This window comes from Salvelinus fontinalis, chromosome 31 (assembly GCF_029448725.1).
Source record: "Salvelinus fontinalis isolate EN_2023a chromosome 31, ASM2944872v1, whole genome shotgun sequence".
In the NCBI taxonomy this organism is placed as follows: Eukaryota; Metazoa; Chordata; class Actinopteri; order Salmoniformes; family Salmonidae; genus Salvelinus; species Salvelinus fontinalis.
The window spans coordinates 22,522,328-22,546,659 of record NC_074695.1 but is presented as its reverse complement, the minus strand read 5'-3'; the positions used below and the strand labels follow the sequence as shown (position 1 = coordinate 22,546,659).

The window sequence follows — 24,332 nt, the reverse complement described above, 5'->3', positions numbered from 1 at the left end:
TATTTATCTACAAGTGAACATTTAAATAAAAGCTTCACAGACAAAACAACGCACACAGTGCCATGGTCCATGTTATTAACAAGATCGCTAGAGCCAAGTGATTTCCAGAGTGATAAGGCTGCCAGGAAACCTGTGGAGTCAAGTGGATGCAGATTGGAATGTCCAGCTGAGGAGGAGGACAGGCTGTCAAGCATGCAGAGCAAAGCAGGATTCAATTAGAGCTCAGTCTCCAAGTAACTTCAGCTCTACACCTACTACGCAGGTAGCCTAGTGGTTAAGAGCACTGGGCCACTAACCGAAAGGTCAGTAGTTTGAATCCCTGAGCTGGCAAGGTAGAAAAAAATTGCCCTTCTGCCCTTGAGCAAGACAGTTAACTCACAACACCTGTTCCCTGGGCGCTGATGACGTGGGCGTTGAATAAAGCAGCCCCCCGCACCTCTCTGATCCAGAGGGGTTGGGTTAAATGCGGAAGACACATTTTGGTTGAATGCATTCAGTTGTGCAACTGGCTAGGTATCCCCGTTTGCCCACAGCTACAACCCGGCTACAATGACCCAGGTGTGGAGGGCTTGATCATCAGGGTTCATCAGACTTTAAGAGTCCAGAGTTGATTAGGATTTCAAGTCCTTCTGTGCCATATTTTGTCCTTGTTATGATCATAAAAGAAACAGTATGCACACCAACCATGGTGAAAAAGCATTGAGAAGTAACATAAAATCAAGAGGACAGGTCAGAATAGCAAGTACCACCCAAAGTATGATTTACACCAAAGCAATCATTCAACCAACCTTTGTCACCATTAGATATTATTTCAAGAATAAAAGAGAAGAAACCAGATAGGAGATGATAAAAAATAACCCTAAAGCAAATGACCCTGAAAGTACACTGTTAGATTATAAAGTATTGTCATGCCTAGGAATAATTGGAAATCTTGTTTGAGGCCCAAACAAAACAATAGTGACAGTTTATTTTCTTCTATAGTGAAGCAACAGATACTAAGTGTGACTGTACCATCATGGAGGCTTTCCTGCCCACTGCTCCTCTGTCTGACCCTCAGCTCCTCCTCTTCCTGGATGTGTTTAGCCATTTCCTGTGGAAACAAGGTTAGGTCTATTATTGTTTCATCCATGGAACCAGAGCTGTAACAATACACTCAGTCAGCAGATGTAAATAAAATCATTATAGAAATGGTTGTCTTCAGTATCATATCACTGAGTACTAGTAATTTAGGATTGACTCAGAGCCCAGAACAGGAGAAGAAATATGTTAATTGTATCCTTCACACACTCAGTTTGTGCTCAGTTGCAGTACTGAGTCAGTCAGAAAATGCATAATATGTCAACCTCCAAATGCTTGCCAAGCATATGGCTGAGGTTAACTAGGATTGTGCCAATGTGTGGGCAGACGCTGGCATCAATCACTGTGGTTTTCTATTCAGCCTCCACCCATCTACATTCAGAGAACCTTTGAAAAAGAGATAATTCTGTACATTACAGATTAGTACCACAAGGTGTCAGTATAACATGGCCCAACATTACAAAATAAACAGTAAAGACCCAAGCCCTGTTACCCTAAAATAAAAATGTTCAAATCAACCATAGAGAATCTTCAGAGAAATAGGGTCAGGGTTCTTACTTCTTGGTCATGAATGACTAGTGAGTGATGCAAAGCATCAAATCAAGCCACAGATATATTATTGCTACATGTTAAGGAGTACGAGTGACATGGCATTAGTCTTAGAAATGATTGGCTCGTGGTTCTTAAATCACAATTCAAATAAGGATCCAGTGGTGGAAAAAATAAGGTACTCAATTGTCATACTTGAGTAAAAGTAAAGATACCTTAATAGAAAAGTGAAAGTCACCCAGTAGGATACTACTTCAGTAAAAGTCTAAAAGTATTTGGTTTCAAATATAAGTATCCAAAGTAATTACTCAAATATACTTAAGTATCAACAGTAAGTCTAAATCATTTCAAAATCCTTATAGCAAACAAGATGGCATAATTGTCTTGTTTTATTTACAGATAGCCAGGGGCACACGCCAACACGCAGACATCATTTACAAACTAAACATTTGTGTTTAGAAGAGATGACCAGGTATGTTTTCTTGAGAATTGGAACATTTTCCTGTAAAAATGTAACGACTACTTTTGGGTGTCAGGGAAAATGTATGGAGTAAAAAGTACATTATTTTCTATAGGAATGTAGAAGTAAAATTTTGCAAAAATGTAAATAGTAAAGTACAAATACCTGAAAACTGTTTAAGTAGTAGTTAATTTTCTTACTTAAGTACTTTACACCACTGCAAGGATCCAATTGCTCAATCACTGTCAGGTGGTTTAGTGGGTTAACTCAATCAGTAAGGACAAACAAAACATCAAAGACTCTTCAGAACACGACACAAATGTATCTTTGCTTTGCTCTGTGGAAATAATAGCACTACAACTAAATAGTATTTAATGACGTGTGGAAACTTGCAACATGACAAAGACTGACAACTAGTCTCTGTAATTGTATAGACAGTCTGGGTGGCCTGCACTAGAAAGACAGTGGAAGTGTTGCTGAATGCAGAGCCACTATGTCTCCATTATGAGGGAGATATAGCATGACCACAGTGGCTGCTCATCACAAAACCTGCTACGGGTTAGCCTGGTCCCAGATCGGTTTGTGCGGTCTTACCAACTCCTATGGTTATTGTGGCAAAATGGCACAAACAGATCTAGGAACAGGGTAGCTCCAGATGGCCAGGCCAGGCTGGTAATTTCAGGAAGGCCTGGGGGCTGACTCAATGGAAAATAAGAGGCCAGGCAGGCAGACCAGAGAAACAGAGAAGGCCAACCTTTCATCTCCCTCTGCCTGGCTCGGCGGCTGGGCTCTGGTCTGGAAAAATTGCTGAGAGAGTAGGCTGCTTTACTTTCATTAACACCTCGTCAACTGGGCATGCCACTGCCACCCTTATAACTTTGACCTCAAAAAAGACTTGTGCTCTGCCTCCTCTGAGACAGAATTGAAGCCCTGTGCTACAAATTATACACAACGGAAATGTGCGGTACCATTGATACATGCAGGGGGGGGGGGGGGGGGGTCTGTGAAGGTGACAACAAACCATATCAGTACTCCCTTGATGCCACCTGTAGATTTGTTTTATTTATTGAACCTTTATGTAAATAGGCAAGTCAGTTAAGAACAAATTGTTATTTACCATGACGGCCTATAAGAAGGCAAAAGGCCTCCAGCGGGGACGGGGGATTCAAAATAAAATATAGGACAACACACATCCCAACAAGAGGCACCACAACCCTCCATAAAGAGAGAGACCCAAGACAACTAGATCAAATAGTGCATGTTGAGGGGTGGGCCCTTTCGGTACAAAAAAACCCTTCAATGACAAGTGTTAAGAGCCTCTTGGTTGGCTAAATCCCAGTGCTTAGCCAGCTTAGCCTTGCCAGCCTCAGCAGACAGTTAGCAGCTTGACATGGCAGGTTAGCCCAGGGAGTGCCATGGGGAACTGGCATTCAGACTGACTGCACTGCCTGGTGCCTTCTGTTCTGCTGCACAATTAAACACACGGTCAGCAGGGATGCTAATATTTAATCAACACACTACATCAGTCAACGTTACATAAATGTGAATTTGCTCGGACTGTCTTTTAGGCATTCACAATGACCTTGGAAGTAGAATATGACTATCAGGCTTGGGTGTTATTTGGAAATAGCCACGGGATGGTTTTTCAATATCATCAACATTGAAACTTAAGTTTTTCAATATATTTTTAGCTACTTAAGTTAATACCTGCAGTCAACTTGTGCAAAAAGTTAGGACATAAAGCAGATCATGTTCTTCATTTGACCTGTCACATTATTTGACATTATGAAGCTTACCGTAGTTCCCCAGAACAGTTGAGCCAGTCACGTGTGTTTGTAAGTAGCACAACAGGAGAAAACGGGAGCAGGTGAGTCCAGCTGTGTATTGACAGGGGTCGCGTTTTATATTGACAGTTAAGTGTTTTTTTGCTTCAATAGTGATCAGGAACGTGCGACTATAGTTTTCCTTCACAGAAAATACATTCGGGCAACACATTCAGCAGAAAACAGCTTCATTTTCATCAAATTTCAAAAGAAGTGCAATTCTCTTTCGCAGGCAGCAACACAAGTAAATGAGCTTACAATGAAAAAGCAACGTTGTTTTTTTTGCAAAAATTATGCATGTCTTCATATTTTGTAATGTTTATCATAGGAAATGTAGCTGGCTACATTCTAATATTTTGCTTAAAAAGTTAACCTTGCATCTCATCAAGTTGGCTGGATGTCCTTTGGGTGGTGGACCATTCTTGATACACACGGGAATATGTTGACCATAAAAAAACCAGCAGCATTGCAGTTCTTCACTCAAACTGGTGCGTCTGGCACCTAATACCATACCCCGCTCAAAGGCACTTAAATCTGTTGTCTTGCCCATTCACCCTCTGAATGGCACACATAAACAAGCCATGTCTCAAATCTCTCAAATCATTTTTTAGCCCGTCGTCGCCCCTTCATCTACACTGATTGAAGTGGATTTAACAAAATAACTCAAGGAATATCAAAGTAAATTTGATGAACCTGAGTTTAATTTGGAGTGTCATAGCAAAGGGGTGTGAGCACTTATTAGGCTTTTCATTTGAAATAAAATTTGCCAACATTTATAAAAACTTGTTTTCACTTTGATATTATGTGGTATTGTGTGTAGTAATGTTTTTATTTTGAATTCAGGCTGTAACAAACAAAAAAATGGGGTATGAATACTTTCTGAAAGGCACTGAGCGTCATGAGTTTAGTCCAACTGTCGTACTACATCAGAACCCAAAATAAGCATGCAGAAAACAATGTAAATAAACACACTATATCCTCAAAACATAGTTAAAATATCATTTTGATATCATGGATGATCAGTCCTTGCATCCACAGCACTGTCTATGAATTTAAGAGTTTCTTATATTTCAGCTTTTAATTTTAACATTGTGGTATTGTGTGTAGGCCAGTGACACAAAATCTCAATTTATTCAATTTTAAATTCAGGCTTTAACACAACAATCCACTTCAAACAGTGTAGATGAAGGTGAGAAGACAAGTTAAAGTTTTTTTAAGAATTGAGAGACGGATTGTGTATGTGTGCCATTCCTGCAGTCAGCATACCAATTACACACTCCCTCAACTTGAGACATCTGTGGCATTGTGTTGTGTGACAAAACTGCACATTTTAGGTTGGCCTTTTATTGTCCCCAGGACAAGGTGCAACAGTGTTATGATCATGCTGTTTAATCAGCTTCTTGATATTCCACACCTCTCAGGTGGATGGATTATCTTGACAAAGGAGAAATGCTCACTAACAGGGATGTGAACAAATGTGTGTACAAAATATTAGAGAAATGCGCTTTTTGTGCGTTTGGAATATTTCTGGCATCTTTTTTTTCAGCTCATGAAACATGGGACCAACACTTTACATGTTGCGTTTCGATTTTTGTTCAGTGTCGAGACCACCACTTTCAGCAACACTACTGTTCGGGGGCCAAGCTACTAAATGATCTACACCTACAGTCTGCTCTGACTTCACTCACTCTGAACAAGGATCCTTTATGAGAGATTCTGAGGCAGCTAACTTCAATAAGGAAATCTGAAGAGTAAAGGAAGGAGAAAGCTGTCTTTGTGAGTCTGGATAACCTGGCCTGGTCTCTGGAGCCATTTGCTGACCATTTCTCCACAAGACCCCTTTCTCACTCTTCTAATTAATTATATACTACCTTCAGAAAGTATTGACATTTTGTTGTGTACAGCCTGAATTTAAAATGGATTAAATTGAGATTGTGTGTCACCGTTTTACACACATCCCATAATGTCAAAGTGCAATTATGTTTTCAGATTTTTTTACAAATTAAAAACTAAATGTAAAACATTGACATTCAGACAGAGCTATGGATGGACTGACCATCAATGATATCAAAATTATATTTTAACCATATTTTGAGGCTATAGAGTGTTTACATTTACATTGTTTACAAACATAGGAGTAAAAAAGGATTATATTTTGGGTTCTGATGGGGGTATGATAGTTGGACTAAACTCATGACGCATATACAGTGCCTCCAGAAAGTATTCCGACCCCTTGACGTATTCCACACTTTGTTCAAGCCTGAATTCTAAATGGATTAAAATAAATAAAAGATCTCACCCATCTACACACAACACCCCATAATGACAAAGTGAAAGCATGTTTTTATAAATGCTGGCAGACTACAACTTCATTTGAGTCCACCTGTGGTCAATTCAATTGTTTGCGTATGATTGACCAATGAATAAAACATTAAATGTTGAAATAAGTATCATTTTGTTGTTAATTACACTTTGGATGGTGAATCAATACACCTAGTCACTATAAAGATACAGGCTTCCTTCCTAACTCTGTTGCCGGAGAGGAAGGAAACCGCTCAGATTTCACCATGAGGCCAATGGTGACTTTAGTGAAATGGCTGTGATGGGAGAAAACTGAGGATGGATAAACAACATTGTACTTACTCCACAATACTAACCTAATTTACAAGAGTGAAAAAAAGGAAGCTTGTACAGAATAAAAATATTCTAAAACATGCATCCCGTTTACAACAAGGCACTAAAGTAATACTGCAAAAAAATGTGGCAAAGCAATTCACTCTTAGTCCCGAATGTGTTTTGTTTAGGGCAAATCCAATACAAAACATTACTGAGTACAAATCCATACGTTTTTAAGCATAGTGGTGGCAGTATCATTTTATGGGTATATTTGTCATCAGCAAGGACTAGGGAGTTTTCAGCATTAAAAATAAATGGAATTGAGCTAAGCACAGGCACCATTTGGGAGGAAAACATGGTTCAGTCAGCTTTCCACCAGACACCTTTCAGCTGGACAATAACTTAAACAAGGCCAAATCTACACTGGAGTTGCCTTCCAAGACGACAATGAAGGTTCCCCGAGTTGCCGAGTTAAAGTTTTGACTTACAGTGCCTTGCAAAGTAATCACCCCCTTGGCGTTTTTCCTATTTTGTTGCATTACAAGCTGTAATTTAAATGGTTTTTTATTTAGATTTCAAGTAATGGACATACACAAAATAGTCCAAATTGGTGAAGTGAAAAAAAGTGACTTGTTTCAAAAAAGTGGTGCGTGCATATGTATTCACCCCCTTTGCTATGAAGCCCCTAAATAAGATCTGGTGCAACCAATTACCTTCAGAAGTCACATAATTAGTTAAAGTCCACCTGGGTGCAATCTAAGTGTCGCATATTCTCAGTATATATATATATATATATATATATATACACACACACACACACACATACACACACATACATATATACATACACATACACACCTGTTCTGAAAGACCCCAGAGTCTGCAACACCACTAAGCAAGGGGCACAACCAAGCAAGCGGCACTATGAAGACCAAGGAGCTCTCCAAACAGGTCAGGGACAAAGTTGTGAAGAAGTGCAGAGCAGGGTTGGGTTATAAAAAATATCAGAAACTTTGAACATCCCACAGGGCACCATTAAATCCCTTATAATTTTTTTTAATGAATATGGCCCCACAACAAACCTGCCAAGAGAGGGCCGCCCACCAAAATTTACAGACCAGGCAAGGAAGGCATTAGTCAGAGGAAACGAAGAGACCAAAGATAACCCTGAAGGAGCTGAACAATCTCTGCTGTGGAGATTGGAGTATCTGTCCATAGAGCCACTTTAAGCCGTACACTCCACAGAGCTGGGCTTTACAGAAGAGTGGCCAGAAAAAAGCCTTTCATTAAAGATAAAAATAAGCAAACACGTTTGGTGTTCGCCAAAAGGCATGTGGGAGACCCCCCAAACATATGGAAGGAGGTACTCTGGTCAGATGACTAAAATTTAGCTTTTTGGCCATCAAGGAAAATACTATGTCTGGCACAAACCCAACCCCTCTCATCACCCCGAGAACATTATGTTTTTCCCATCGGCAGGCACTGGGAAACTGAACAGAATTGAAGGATGGAGCTAAATACAGGGACATTCTTGAGGGAAAACATGCAGCTATAATTGCTGCAAAATGTGGCTCTACAAAGTATTGACTTTTGGGGCGTGAAAAGTTATGCACGCTCAAGTTCTGTTTTTTAATCTTATTTCACTAAAAATATTTAGCATCTTCTAAGTGGTAGGCATGTTGTGTAAATCAAATGATAAAAATCTATTTTAATTACAGGTGGTAAGGCAACAAAATAGGAAACATGACAAGGGGGGTGGAATACTTTTGCAAGCCACTGTAAAGCAACGTCAAGCAGGGGTGACCCGTCATTCACGGCAAGTGTGGCAGCGATTTGAGCCCCACAACTATTAAAAAGTTTTATAACTATAAAAGAGATGTATATTAATATACACACACAACATTTTGGGGAGCTTGCATGTTTGCATGTTATTTTGGCATTAATACGAGTCACATATCAGTTTGCAAACAATGTAATATACAGTTGAAGTAAAAAGTTTACATACACTTAAGTTGGAATAATTAAAACTCGTTTTTAAACCACTCCACAAATTTCTTGTTAACAAACTATGGTTTTGGCAAGCTTTGCTGCAGGAGGGACTGGTGCACTTCACAAAATAGATGGCATTATGAGGTAGGAAAATTACGTGGATATATCGAAGCAACATCAAGACACTCTGGAAGATAACTCTTTGTCGCAAATAGGTCTTTCAAATGGACAATGACCCCAAGCATACTTCCAAAGTTGTGGCAAAATGGCTTAAGAACAACAAAGTCAAGGTATTGGCCATCACAAAGCCCTGACCTCAATCCCATAGAAAATTTGTGGGCAGACCTAAAAAATCATGTGCGAGCAAGGAGGAGGTCCACAAACCCGACTCAGTTACACCAGCTCTGTCAGGAGGAATGGGACAAAATTCACCCAACTTATTGTGGGAAGCTTGTGGAAGGCTACCCAAAACATTTGACCCAAGTTAAGCAATTTAAAGGCAATGCTACCAAATACTAATTGAGTGTATGTAAACTTCTGACCCACTGGGAATGCGATGAAAGAAATAACAGCTGAAATAAATAATTCTCTCTAGTATTATTCTGACATTTCACATTCTTAAAATAATGTGGTGATCCTAACTGACCTAAGATAGGGAATTCTTACTAGGATTAAATGTCAGGAATTGTGAAACACTGAGTTTAAATGTATTTGACTAAGGTGTATGCAAACTTCCTACTTCAACTACATGCATGCATATATATAAATATATATAATAAATTGAGTTAAAAGCCACAAACAAGGTCTATTTGGTTTTCTTGAGTGAGTCAGCTCCAAAATGTGTTTCAGCCTAGCTCAGTGCTTTCTGTGGTGGTGGGGCAAGCCGAAAGGCACCTAAAGACTCAGACCATGAGAAACAAGATTCTCGGTCTGATGAAACCAAGAATTAACTCTTTGGCCTGAATGCCAAGCATCACATCTGGAGGAAACCTGGCACCATCCCTACAGTGAAGCATGGTGGTGGCAGCATCATGCTTTGGGGATGATTTTCAGCGGCAGGGACTGGGAGAGTAGTCAAGATCAAGGGAAAGATGAACGGAGCAAAGTACAGGGAAATCCTTGATGAAAACCTGCTCCAGAGCACTCTGGACCTCAGACTGGGGCGAAAGTTAATCTTCCAACAGGACAACAACCATAAGCACACAGCTAAGAAAACACAGGAGTGGCTTCGGGACAAGTATCAACGTCCTTGAATGGCCCAGTCAGAGCCCGGACTTGAAACCGATCGAACATCTCTGGAGACCTGAAAATAGCTGTGTAACCTGACAGAGCTTGAGGGGATCTGCAGAGAACAATTGGGAGAAAATCCCCAAATACAGGTGTGCCTAGCTTGTAGTGTCATACATTTACATTACATTTAAGTCATTTAGCAGACGCTCTTATCCAGAGCGACTTACAGATTGGTGCATTCACCTTATGACATCCAGTGGAACAGCCACTTTACAATAGTGCATCTAAATCTTTTAAGGGGGGGGGTGGGGGGTCAGAAGGATTACTCTATCCTATCCTAGGTATACCTTAGAGGTGGGGTTTCAGGTGTCTCCGGAAGGTGGTGATTGACTCCGCTGTCCTGGCGTCGTGAGGGAGTTTGTTCCACCATTGGGGTGCCAACGCAGCGAACAGTTTTGACTGGGCTGAGCGGGAACTGTACTTCCTCAGTGGTAGGGAGGCGAGCAGGCCAGAGGTGGATGAACGCAGTGCCCTTGTTTGGGTGTAGGGCCTGATCAGAGCCTGAAGGTACTGAGGTGCCGTTCCCCTCACAGCTACGTAGGCAAGCACCATACCCAAGAAGACTCAAGCATCATACCCAAGAAGACTCAAGGCTGTAATCACTACCAATCACTACCAAAGGTGCTTCAACAAAGTACTGAGTAAAGCGTCTGAATACTTATGTAAATGTGACATTTCCGTTGTTTCTTTTAAATACATTTGCTAAAATTTCTAAAACCTGTTTTTGCTTTGTCATTATGTGTTATTGTTTGTAGATTGACGAGGGGAAAACATTTTAATCCATTTTTAAATAAAGCTGTAAAGTAACAAAATGTGGAAAAAGATAATGGGTCTGAATACTTTCCAAATGCACTGGATATCTGAGGAAGTGTATAAATCCATTTCTAGTGTTGAAAGTTTCCAAGAGCACTGTGGTCTACATCACTGAGAAATAGAAAAAAATATATGAAACTACCCAGACTCTGCACCAATCTGGGCTTTATGGGAGTGCGGCCAAACGGAAGTCACTCCTAAAAACAAGGCACATGACAGCATGCCTGCGGTTTTCAAAAAGGCACGTGAAAGACTCGGAGCATTAGGCAAAAGATTATGTGGTCTGATGTGAAAAATTAAACTATTTGGCCTGAATGCAAAGTGCTATCTCTGGAGAAAACCAGGCACAGCTCATCACCGGTATAACACCATCTCTACCGTGAAGTATGATGGTGGCAGCATCATGCTCTGGGAATGCTTTTCAGCGGCAGGGACTGACTGGTCAGGATAAAGGGAACAATGAATTGAGCCAAATACAGGCAAATCCTTAATGAGAACCTGCTTCAGAGTCCAAACGACCTTAGTCTGGGGGCAAAGATTTACATTCCAACAGGACAATGACCCCAAGCATACAGCCAAAGTAACGCTGGAATGGATCGAAACAAGAATGTGAAAGCCCTTGATGGCCCAGCCAAAGCCCAGACTTGAATCTCATTGAAAATCTGTGGAAAGACTTGGAAGATTGTTAAATTAGATGGGGAGTGGCGGTGATCAGCAGAGCTTGAGAAAATCTGCAAGGAAGAAAAATCCATACAACAGATTTGCAAAGCTGATAGACATACCCAAGACGACTCCAAGCTATAGTCGCCACCAAATGTGCTTCTACAAATTAATGACTCAGGGGTTTGAATACTTACATATGTAAATTAGTATTGGCGTATTTCACTTTCAATACAGCTTCAAACATGTTTTCACTTTGTCATTATGGGTTATTGTATGTAGATTGGTGAGAAAAAAAACAATTGAATCCATTTTGAATTCAGGCTGTAACACCAATTTGTGGAATAAGTCAAGGGGTATGACTACTTCCTGAAAGCACTGGATAAGTCCTATTCTTCAAGAATCAGGTATATATATAATTAATTTAGAAGTCCAAAAATTGATGTAGCAACTAAAGAGTCTAGCTTTAAACAGTCCTATACTGGTGCACTGAATGTTTGCTCAAACATGCACAAATCGCCTCCCGGGTGGCGCAGTGGTCTAGGGCACTGCATCGCAGTGCTAACTGCGCCACCAGAGCCTCTGGGTTCGGGCCCAGGCTCTGTCGCAGCGGGCCGCGACCGGGAGGTCCGTGGGGCGACGCACAATTGGCATAGCGTCGTCCCGGGGTAGGGAGGGTTTGGCCGGTAGGGATATCCTTGTCTCATCGCGCTCCAGCGACTCCTGTGGCGGGCCGGGCGCAGTGCGCGCCAGCCAGGGGGGCAAGGTACACGGTGTTTCCTCCGACACATTGGTGCGGTTGGCTTCCGGGTTGGAGGCGCGCTGTGTTAAGAAGCAGTACGGCTGGTTGGGTTGTGCTTCGGAGGACGCATGGCTTTCGACCTTCGTCTCTCCCGAGCCCGTACGGGAGTTGTAAGCGATGAGACAAGGTAGTAATTACTAGTGATTGGATACCACGAAAATTGGGGACAAAATGGGATAAAAAAAAATAAAAAATAAAAAAACATGCACAAATCCTTCTGTGTCTACTCTAGCTTGTGTATATTGTTAGGCCTGGCTCCTGTGTGCATAGTAGGGACTGGTCTGGCCTTACTACTATGGCAGAAGCAGAGAGGTAATGGATGGGATGTTCTCCTTATGTCTGGGTTAGAGGTCAGTTTATCTACAACTTACTGGAGAGAAGCTACATCTATAAAAGGAAGCTCCTTTTCATGAAACTCCCTGATCACTTTGTCAAATAGCTCCTTTCTAACACAGTAGATTGAAAATTCCTGCTACTTTTCTACAGTTGACCAACTAGATAATACATGAAAGTAGAAACTTACATGCACTCATTTTAGACATGATATTGTACAAAGTGGTACAGATCAAGCCTCTGCATCTACCTAGCATGTTTCTCCTCACACTAATCTTCAGTGAGACAGAGCAGGAGGGATGGAGCATAACCTAGAGTAAATTATCAGGGAAACTGCTCATTCAGATTAAACTTGTCATTCAGATTAATAATAGATCACAGGTTGTCTCTGTGGCCTTTGAGCCTGCTCAGATTGACGTCTCCCAGTATTCTGGTTGAGTAGATATATCTGAGTGGGTAAACCCTGGCCCAGAGAGTGCAGCATTCAGCTCCAATGTGACCTCATTCATTACAGAGCCACATTATACTGTATTTCGAGCCATTTGGTCCCTGGGGAAACTCAAATGATGACATTCCATTATCTACAGGAAGCTAGTGGAAATCCACTTGATTAGTGAGTACAATATCAGTATTGTAAAGAACCACTTGGAACCTCAAGTTTCTCCTCAAATCAAATTAGAAGACATCTGCAGCTCACCTCATCCTCCTGCTCCCTCCTCTGAGCCTCCTCATCAGCACATCTCTGGATCTCCTCCTGGATCATCCGGGCATACTTCGAATCCTGTTCCTCACTGGGTACACAGAAGGGACAGGGGCATGGATTACTGTCAGAGACCAAACCACCCTGTGTTTCATATACAGTAAGTACAATATTGACAGGGGTCCACAAGTAAACCGATCGTTTAGATTATGTAGGAATTGTTTATGGAGACAGTCTAGATAGTTTAAAAAAAATAGTGACACAGTGTACAGTAAAATAAACAGAGGGTACATGGAGAGTGAGGTGAAAAATGTGTGTGTGCCTGCGTGCAAGAAGTGTTTATTTAAATGAACAGTGTCCTTACAGTTGTCTAGACGCCTGGCTCAGGGCTCTGTGCTGAGCTCTCTGTTCCTCCTCCTCATCCTGCAGCCTCTTGGCGATGCGGATGTCATTCTGCACCAGCTGGTTCTTCTGAATGTTGGTGGTGTAGTACTGCTCAACTGGGACAGAGGGGAACTCAGGGTTACACAAACACAGCCATGGACCACCTACTACAGTAACTCTGACAGACTACTGAGGGGTGTGTGGGATGTTGGACTTACTTTCCTGTTCCTGTAGGTTTTGTGCCAATGCTCCATCCTCCAGGACAGCAAAAACATGGCACACTGAAGGAGAAGACATGACCGTTAGTCAAGAGGAATTTTAGCAATCTATACTGAACAGAAATATAAAAAACGCAACATGCAACAATCTCAAAATGTTTAGTTAGTTACAGTTCATAAGGAAATCAGTCAATTGAAATTAACGAATTAGGCCCTAATCTATGGATTTCACATGACTGGGCAGGGGTGCAGCCATGGTGGGCCTACTAGGGAGCCAGGCCCAGCCAATCAGAACTAGTTTATTTCGTTGTTTTTTACAAAAAGGGCTTTATTTATAGACATAAATGCACATTAGCAACACATTTTAAACTCATATTTCAATGTCATAAAATGTGGCCATATCTTGGGAAAGAAATGACCGCTTGTCTTTTATGACAATCAATAGAGAGAGACACACTTGCGGCCACAAAATATTTCTAGGAGATGTTTAGATCTACAGGAGCACAATAATGAACTGAAAACAGCAACTGGCAGTGTGGTACAGTGACAAAACATCTGACTGGTGCTGAATGGAGCTGCATGGACACAATGTAGTGGGCAGTTGATGTTTTTGGCACAGCTCTCGGTGTCCCCTCAGAGCACAACAAAAGTTACCCATTGCATGATGTCCCAATCACACTAGAGGCCAATGGAAAGGTATATAGTTCATTAAACAGCCTACATCTAAACAGGCAGCTATTCACACAACACAAGCCATCTCTGCATGTTTGGGACAGGTAGATCTATTATTGTAGTTTGATGACCAAAGTGGCTGGAGCTGGAGGGCAGCCCAGTGAGTCTCAGAGGAACACCCAGCCTGGAATTGTCAGCAGCTGCAGTGTAACAGTGCACCAAACCAGACGTGGTTATTAACCAGGTGCTGGGCCGGGCCTGGGCCCCACCAAGGTCTCTCTTTCAGTGCCTCTACTGTCACTCCTCTCTACAGCCACAGACTATATTGCAACAAAGGCTGATGTGAGGAGCTATAGGACGGGCTCATTGTAAAAGACTGGAATGGAATTGATGGAACAGTATTAAACACGTCAAACATCAGGAAAACACATACTTGACTCTATTCCATTCATTCCAATGAGCCCATCCTCCTTTTGCACTTCCCACCAGCCTCCTATGCATTACACAGGGGAGAATTTAGTGTAGATTGTCAATTAATTCAATGAATTTCAATTTCTTTATTTTTTGTCACATAAAAAGTGTAATGTTTGAACTCTGTGGTATATTTGTCTTTATGTGGGAGAAGCATTAAAAAGATCTGTAAACAGACCATCAGACTCTTTCCTGCAGGGGACAGAGCAGTTGGTGCAGAAAATATCTTTAGTACCTACTCCCTTGCCCGGGCCCCTGTGGGTGCCGGCAGGGGCCCCAAGACATTCCACAGCAGCATCTAAAGACTCCTGACCTCTGACCCCCAAATCAATCACCCTGCTGCATTATGGTCCGACTGTGTTACACAGCCACAGCTCCCCCATCAGTGACCGAGATAACACAGGCCTGGCCACCTGCCGAACATGGCAATACCGCAGATCAGCTTACTACAACATTAAATTAGGGATGCACGATATATTGGTGAACATATAGGAATCGGCCGATATTAGCTAAAAATGCCAACATCGGTATCGGCCAATGTCGAATTTAACGCCCGATGTGCAAAACCAATGTCCAAGCTGACGTGCATACCTATATAATGAAGGTACATGATGTAATGAAGCCATGTAAAATGTTACGCTTACGTGCAACACAGCATTCCTAAACTAGCCCACAATGTCTGCTGTGTGGATCGAGCAGTCAAGACGAGCAATCATTTGAAAGAGTAAGGAAATTTCAGAGAGAGAACTCAAAGGCGAAATCCATTAAAGCCAAGATAATGGAATTCATTGCCCTTGACAATCAACCGTTCTCTTTCGTGGGTGATGTTTGGCTTTCGCCGAACGGTCGAGCACCGGTTAACACAACCAAGTGCACTATTTTTCTGATGGTGCCCTACCGGAGTTACACAGTGATAGCATCACTGCTATTAGCTTCACGCTAAACTGTCATATTATGGAACGCCGTTTGGGTCTTTTGAATGTCAATAAAGATACAGTAGCACTGTCAAAGCTGTACAAAAAAGTCTGCAAACAAGCAAACACCGGCCATGCCCGATGTGTTTACAATGCCGCGTTGGTAATAAAGCATAATTTATTTGACCGTAACTTCTGGGGTAGCTAGCTTTAGTTTGGTACCTAGTTAGCACCAATACAACAAGCCTGAAAACAATGACCAGTAGAAACTGCAGTCACTTTCACTATTCTTAGCAATGATTTAGGAATCCTTATGAGTAAGTATAAGCTAGGTTGCCACTTGTTGTTCGCCTATTGAAATTGAACTTCAGTTCATGAAAATAAATAGCTAGCCAGCTACTTAACCCTGTTGCCCAAAGCTAACGTTATAAGCAGCCATCTAGCTTCATCTGGCTAGTGAGGCTCGACCTGACCGGGTTGTGTTGTGACGCTAGCCACAATAAGGATTAGGCACAAGTGGAATTTGCGGTCTACCATCAAAATAAAAGAAAGTCATTGGCAGTGACAAACGAATACAAATAGTAGAATTATGCCATAATTTTATTTTGAAGGCTAACCGCAAAGTCCACTATTGTGGCTAGCTTCACATAAATGGGTCCGACCACCATTAATCAAATAAGATTGGGAGTCCCACGGTTGGGACTCCCAAACACGGTTAGCAAGCTAACTATATAGCTACTGAAACAGATGTTGTTTTGCTATGTTTTTGGGGAAGAACATTGTTTGCATCCATGAGCTAGCTTTTTTTTTTTTTTTTTTTTTTTTTTAATAAATGACCAGCATTGCAGCTGCGCGAGACCACTTTCCCAGCATCATAGCATAGGTATTGATGAATTGTTGTTACATATGAAATACGAGTGATAGTGTAATCAATGTGTAATAACTATGTAAAAAAATGTATGAACTTTTTAAATTGTGTGACGTGCAGTCATTTTCAGGTCCTGATTGGTCAAAGTGTTATTTGACACGCAAAGACCCAAACGGCGTTCCATAGAAATCCTGGTTGAGAATGAAATGACTGAACAAATAAACAACGAAACAAGTGAGTGAAAGAAATAGGTTTTGATTATGTTTTACTGGTAATGGGGACATGCGTAAATACCAACAAAATAACTTTTTGGTCAGTGTGGTGTGTTGTGTGTAACCTTTATTTAACTAGGCAAGTCAGTTAAGAACAAATTCCTATTTACAATGACGGCCACCCCGACCAAACCAGGATGACGCTGGGCCAATTGTGCGCCGTCCTATGGGACTCCCAATCACGGTTGGATGTGATACAGCCTGGATTCGAACCAGGGACTGTAGTGACGCCTCTTGCAATGAAATGCAGTGCCTTAGACACCTGTGTTTTAACTATTTAACTGTACTTGAATGCTTAAAAGGCTGCAAAAAATGTTAAATATCCGTTATCAGTATCGGCCAAAAATGTAATATCGGTGCATCACTACCATTAACCACTCCCCCCAGTTCTTAAGCCACCAGAAAGTCAAATAGAGGGACATAGAAAGAGATATTAAGAGAGTAGGTCACAGAGACAAAGTGATGCCTGATGTGTAGAGAGAGGAGCACTTCATGGTTAGTAACAGGATATTAACTGGCCAATGAGGAGGCTGGTTGTTAAAGGTTTAAGTGGAGCAAAACACTTGAAACTTCAGGTAGAACAATGACCACTGTATTGTTCCCGTCCTCTGATCTTGTTTTAATAGCTAGTTAACCTACTGCTCTGGCGTTCCGCCAGCGGAACTCCTCCCACATTCCACTGAAAAGGCAGAGCGCGTAATTCAAAATATATTTTTTAGAAATATTTAACTTTCACACATTAACAAGTCCAATACAGCAAATGAAAGGTACACATCTTGTGAATCCAGCCAAACATGTCCGATTTTTAAAATATTTTACAGCGAAAACAGCACGTATATTTATGTTAGATAAATATAAATACAAAAAAGGACAGACATTTTTCACAGCACAGGTAGCATGCAAAGCCAACCTAACTAACCAAGAAACAACTTCATCAGATGACAGTCTTATATCATGTTATACAATAAATCTATGTTTTGTTTGAAAAATGTGCATATTTCAGGTATAAATCATAGTTTACATTGCAGCTACAATCAGAAATTGCACAGAAAGCAGCCATAATAATTAGACACCAACGTCAAATACCTAATTACTCATCATAAAACATTTCTGAAAAATACATAGTGTACAGCAAATGAAAGACAGGCATCTTGTGATTCCAGACAATATTTCCGATTTATTAAGTGTTTTACAGCGAAAACACAATATAGCGTTATATTAGCTTACCACAATAGCCAGAAACACAAGCCATTTCCCAGTAGCAAAAGTTAGCGATCGTAACAAACAAGCAAAAGATATATAATTTTTGACTAACCTTGATATACTTCATCAGATGACAGTCCTATAACATCAGGTTATACATACACTTATGTTTTGTTTGAAAATGTGCATATTTAGAGCTGAAATCAGTGGTTATACATTGTGCTAACGTAGCTACTTTTTCCCACAACGTCCGGATATTTTTCTGACACTTTTTCTGACCAAATAGCTATTCATAAACATAACTAAAAAATACATGTTGTATAGGAAATGATAGATCCATTAGTTCTTAATGAAATCGCCGTGTTAGAATTCTAAAAATAACTTCATTACGACATACAGCTTCGGTATAGCTAGAGAGTACCCAAAAGCTGGGCGCCAACGACTAGTTCACATGTACGACAGATATACACTGCTCATGTGCAGTGTATGAAATAGCATCATAAAATGTTTCCTACTTTTGCTGATCTTTCATCAGAATGTTGGACAAGGGGTCCTTTGTCAAGAACAATCGTTGTTTGGATTTAGAACCTCCCTCTCGATTTAGCAAGCACACTAGCCAAGTGGCACGAATCTCTCCATGTCAACAAACGGAACACGGCAAAACTCCCGAAAAAATTTCAATAATCTGATGAAGCTATATTGAAAAAAACATACTTTACGATGATATGGTCACATGTATCAAATAAAATCAAAGCCGGGAGATAGTAGTCACCTATAACGAAAGCTTTTCATAAGGCAATCCCCGGTTCCTTCTCGCGCCTTCCTGAAAACAGGAAATGGGTGAAACGTCATTCCAAGAGGCATTATTCCACTTCAGACCAAGATAAACACTCCATTTCTTCTCTCACCGCCTCTTGACATCCAGGGGAAGGTGTGTGACGTGCAGGTATACTAATACGTATCATGCCCATTTATAGGCAGGACCTAGAACAGAGCCTCGATTTCAGACTTTCCACTTCCTGGTCAGGAAGTTTGTGCCAAATGAGTTCTGTTTTACTCACAGATATAATTCAAACGGTTTTAGAAACTAGAGAGTGTTTTCCATCCAATAGTAATAATAATATGCATATTGTACGAGCAAGAATTGAGTACGGGCCGTTTAAATTGGGCACGATTTTCCCCCAAAGTGAAAACAGCGCCCTCTGTCCTCAAAAGGTTAAGAGAACAGTGGGTGGGTTGTTTTGTCTAAGTTGTTTACAGCAGCCTGAGAGGGTCTAAACATCTCTGCCTGCAGTGTGGATTTAACAAAAACTCACTCTGGGGCTGACATGGTAAATAAACTAAATATACACCACATGCTTGATCGACAAAAGGCACATTCTTCTTTTCCTCAGTTCAGAGAACACACTCAGACTGAATACACATTAAACATAGTCAGAGCATTTCAGTTTTTCCAGTGCTTTTCCAACATGTGTATGCATGTATTTTACAGTGCATTTGGAAAGTATTCAGACCCCTTACCTTTTCCCACATTTTGTTAAGTTACAGCCTTATTCTAAACTGTATTAAATAAAGCATTTAACAAATCTACACACAACACCCCACAATAAAAAAGCTAAAATATATATTTGTTCAGAAATACCTTATTTTTGTAAGTGTTCAGACCCTTTCATATGAGACTTGAAATTGAACTCCAGGGCATCCAGTTTCCACTGATCATCCTTGAGATGTTTCTACAACTTGGAGTCTAACTATGGTAAATACAATTGATTGGACATGATTTGGAAAAGACACATACCTCTCATATATATATATATATAAAAGTATTTAATTCATTCAGATCTAGGATGAGTTATTTTGGTGTTCCCTTTATTTTTTTTTTATATATATATATATATATATATATATATATATATATATATATATATATATATATATATATATATATACTGCTCAAAAAAATAAAGGGAACACTAAAATAACTCATCCTAGATCTGAATGAATTAAATAATCTTATTAAATACTTTTTTCTTTACATAGTTGAATGTGCTGACAACAAAATCACACAAAAATTATCAATGGAAATCAAATGTATCAACCCATGGAGGTCTGAATTTGGAGTCACACTCAAAATTAAAGTGGAACACCACACTACAGGCTGATCCAACTTTGATGTAATGTCCTTAAAACAAGTCAAAATGAGACTCAGTAGTGTGTGTGGCCTCCACGTGCCTGTATGACCTCCCTACAACGCCTGGGCATGCTCCTGATGAGGTGGCGGATGGTCTCCTGAGGGATCTCCTCCCAGACCTGGACTAAAGCATCCGCCAACTCCTGGACAGTCTGTGGTGCAACGTGGCGTTGGTGGATGGAGCGAGACATGGTGTCCCAGATGTGCTCAATTGGATTCAGGTCAGGGGAACGGGCGGGCCAGTCCATAACATCAATGCCTTCCTCTTGCAGGAACTGCTGACACACTCCAGCCACATGAGGTCTAGCATTGTCTTGCATTAGGAGGAACCAAGGGCCAACCGCACCAGCATATGGTCTCACAAGGGGTCTGAGGATCTCATCTCGGTACCTAATGGCAGTCAGGCTACCTCTGGCGAGCACATGGAGGGCTGTGCGGCCCCCCAAAGAAATGCCACCCCACACCATGACTGACCCACCGCCAAACCGGTCATGCTGGAGGATGTTGTAGGCAGCAGAACGTTCTCCACGGCGTCTCCAGACTCTGTCACGTCTGTCACATGTGCTCAGATAGATAGGTAAGGTCCCACAGTTGACAGTGCATGTCAGAGTAAAAACCAAGCCCTGAAGTCGAAGGAATTGTTTGTAGAGCTCCGAGACAGGATTGTGTTGAGGCACAGATCTGGGGAAGGGTACCAAAAAATGTCAGCAGCATTGAAGATCCCCAAGAACACAGTGGCCTCCATCATTCTCAAATGGAAGTTTGGAACCACCAAGACTATTCCTAGAGCTGGCCGCCTGAACAAACTGAGCAATCGGGGGAGAAGGGAGGTGACCAAGAACCTGATGGTCATTCTGACAGAGCTCCAGAGTTCCTCTGAGGAGATGGGAGAACCTTCCAGAAGGACAAACAGCTCTGCAGCACTCCACCAATCAGGCCTTTACGGTAGAGTGGCCAGACGGAAGCCACTCCTCAGTAAAAGGAACATGACAGCCACTTGGAGTTTGCCAAAAGGCACCTAAAGGACTCAGACCATGAGAATCATATTTCTCTGGTCTGATGAAACCAAGATTGAACTCTTTGGCCTGAATGCCAAGCATCACGTCTGGAAAAAACCTGGCACCCCTAGAGTGAAGCACGGTGGTGGCAGCATCATGCTGTGGCAGGGAGACTAGGCAGGATCGAGGGAAAGATGAACGGGCCAAAGTACAGAGAGATCCTTGATGAAAACCTGCCAAAGACCACTCAGGACCTAAAACTGGGCAAAGGTTGACCTTCCAACAGGACAACGACCCTAAGCACACAGCCAAGACAATGCAGAAGTGGCTTTGGGACACGTCTCTGAATGTCCTTGAGTTGTCCAGCCAGAGATGTTTGAATGTAATCAAACATCTATGGAGAGACCTGAAAATAGCTGTGCAGCGACACTCCCCATCCAACCTGACAGAGCTTGAGAGGGTTTGCAGAGAAGAATGGGAGAAACTCCCCAAATTGCAACTTCAGGGAAGTTAGGAACCAATATACACAGCCAGTTAGGAAAGCAAAGGCTAGCTTTTTCAAACAGAAATTTGCATCCTGTAGCACAAACTCCAAAAAGTTCTCGGACACTAAAGTCCATGGAGAATAAGAGCACCTCCTCCCAGCTGCCCACTGCACTGAGGCTAGGAAACACTGTCACCACCGATAAATCCACGATAATTTAGAATATAGAGTATTTCAAAAAGCATTTTTCCCTACAAATCAGCTGGGCTAGACAATCTCGACCATCTCTTTCTAAAATTTTGCGCCGGAATTGTTGCAACCCCTATTACTAGCCTGTTCAACCTCTTTCGTATCGTCTGTGATCCCCAAAGATGGGAAAGCTGCCGCAGTCATCCCCCTCTTCAAAGGAAGAGACACTCTAGACCAAAACTGCTATAGACCTATATCTATCCTACCCTGCCTTTCTAAGGTCTTCGAAGGCCAAGTTAACAAACAGATCACCGACCATTTCGAATCCCACTGTACCTTCTCCACTATGCAATCTGGTTTCCGAGCTGGTCAAGGGTCCTAAACGATATCATAACCGCCATCGATAAGAGACAATACTGTGCAGCTGTATTCATCGACCTGGCCAAGGCTTTCAACTGTCAATCACCATATTCTTATTGGCAGACTCAACAGCCTTGGTTTCTCAAATGACTGCCTCGCCTGGTTCGCCAACTACTTCTCAGACAGAGTTCAATGTGTCAAATCGGAGGACCTGTTGTCCGGACCTCTGGCAGTCTCTATGGGGGTGCCACAGGGTTCAATTCTCGGGCCGACTTTTCTCTGTATATATCAATGATGTCGCTCTTGCTGCTGGTGATTCTCTGATCCACCTCTAAGCAGACGACACCATTCTGTATACTTCTGGCCCTTCTTTGGACACTGTTAACTAACCTCCAGACGAGCTTCAATGCCATACAACTCTCATTCCGTGGCCTCCAACTGTTATTAAATGCAAGTAAAACTAAAATGCATGCTCTTCAACCGATCGCTGACCACACTTGCCCGCCCGTCCAGCATCACTACTCTGGACGGTTCGGATATAGAATATGTGGACAACTACAAATACCTAGATGTCTGGCTAGACTGTAAACTCTCCTTCCAGACTAACATTAAGCATGTCCAATCCAAAATTAAATCTAGATTTGGCTTCCTATTTCGCAACAAAGTATCCTTCACTCATGCTGCCAAACATACCCTCGTAAAACTGACTATCTTGGCGATCATTGACTTCGGCGATGTCAATTACAAAATAGCCTCCAACAATCTACTCAGCGAATTGCATGCAGTCTATCACAGTGCCATCCGTTTTGCCACCAAAGCCCCATATACTACCCACCACTGCAACCTGTATGCTCTTGATGGCTGGCCCTCGCTTCATATTCATCGCCAAACCCACCGTGTCCAGGTCATCTATAAAAGTCTTTGCTAGGTAAAGTCCCACCTTACCTCAGCTCACTGGTCACCATAGCAGCATCCACCAGTACCACACGCTCCAGCAGGTACATTTCACTGGTCACCCCCAAAGCCAATTCCTCCTTTGACCACCTTTCCTTCCAGTTCTCTGCTGCCAATGACTGGAACAAATTGCAAAAAGAAATCACTGAAGCTGGAGACTCATATCTCCCTCAATAACTTTAGGCACCAGCTGTCAGAGCAGCTCACAGATCACTGAACCTGTAAAATAACCCATCTGTAAAAAGCCCATCCAACTATTTGTTTTGCTCCTTCGTACCCCAGTATCTATACTTGCACATTAATCTTCTGCACATCTATCACTCCTGTGTTTAATTGCTAAATTGTAATTATTTTGCCACTATGGCCTATTTATTGCCCTTATCTTACCTCATTTGCACACACTGCACATCAACTTTTTCTATTGTGTTATTGATTGTGTTTGTTTATTCCATGTGTAACTGTTTTTTGTGTTGCACTGCTTTGCTTTATCTTGGCCAGGTCGCAGATGTAAATGGGAACGTGTTCTCAACTAGCCTACCTGGTTAAATAAAAACAAATGAAAAAACAAATAAAAGTTTGTAGGCCTCCTTGCTCGCACACACTTTTTCAGTTCTGCCCACAAATGTTCTATAGGATTGAGGTTAGGGCTTTGTGATGGCCACCCTATACCTTGACTTTGTTGTCCTTAAGCCATTTTGGCACAACTTTGTCTTGAGATGTTGCTTCAATATATCCACAATTTCCTCCGTAATGATGCCATCTATTTTGTGTAGTACACCAGTCCCTCCTGCCGCAAAGCACCCCCACAGCATGGTGCTTCCACTGCCGTACTTCACAGTTGGGATGGTGTTCTTTGGTTTGCAAGCCTCCCCCTTTTTCCTCCAAACATAACAATGGTCATTAAGACCAAACAGTTCTATTTTTGTTTCATCAGACCAGAGGACATTTCTACAAAAAGTATGATCTGTACCCATGTGCAGTTGCAAACCATATTCTGGCTTTTTATGGCGGTTTTGGAGCAGTGGCTTCTTCCTTGCTGAGC

General features: G+C 41.7%; 1 protein-coding gene across 2 annotated transcripts in view; it reads right to left on the bottom strand.

Annotated features, from left to right (window-relative positions):
- The window catches only part of LOC129829828 (coiled-coil domain-containing protein 50-like), a 40,817-nt gene that overhangs the window by 8,563 nt on the left and 7,922 nt on the right, over positions 1 to 24,332 (bottom strand). For both annotated transcript variants that reach the window (XM_055891770.1, XM_055891771.1), the window contains exons 3-6: positions 13,715 to 13,777; positions 13,477 to 13,612; positions 13,110 to 13,203; positions 1,012 to 1,090 (exon numbers count right to left, since the gene is read on the bottom strand). In XM_055891770.1, the coding sequence (XP_055747745.1) occupies positions 1,012 to 1,090; positions 13,110 to 13,203; positions 13,477 to 13,612; positions 13,715 to 13,777 (372 nt within the window). The remainder of the gene's footprint in view (positions 1 to 1,011; positions 1,091 to 13,109; positions 13,204 to 13,476; positions 13,613 to 13,714; positions 13,778 to 24,332) is intronic.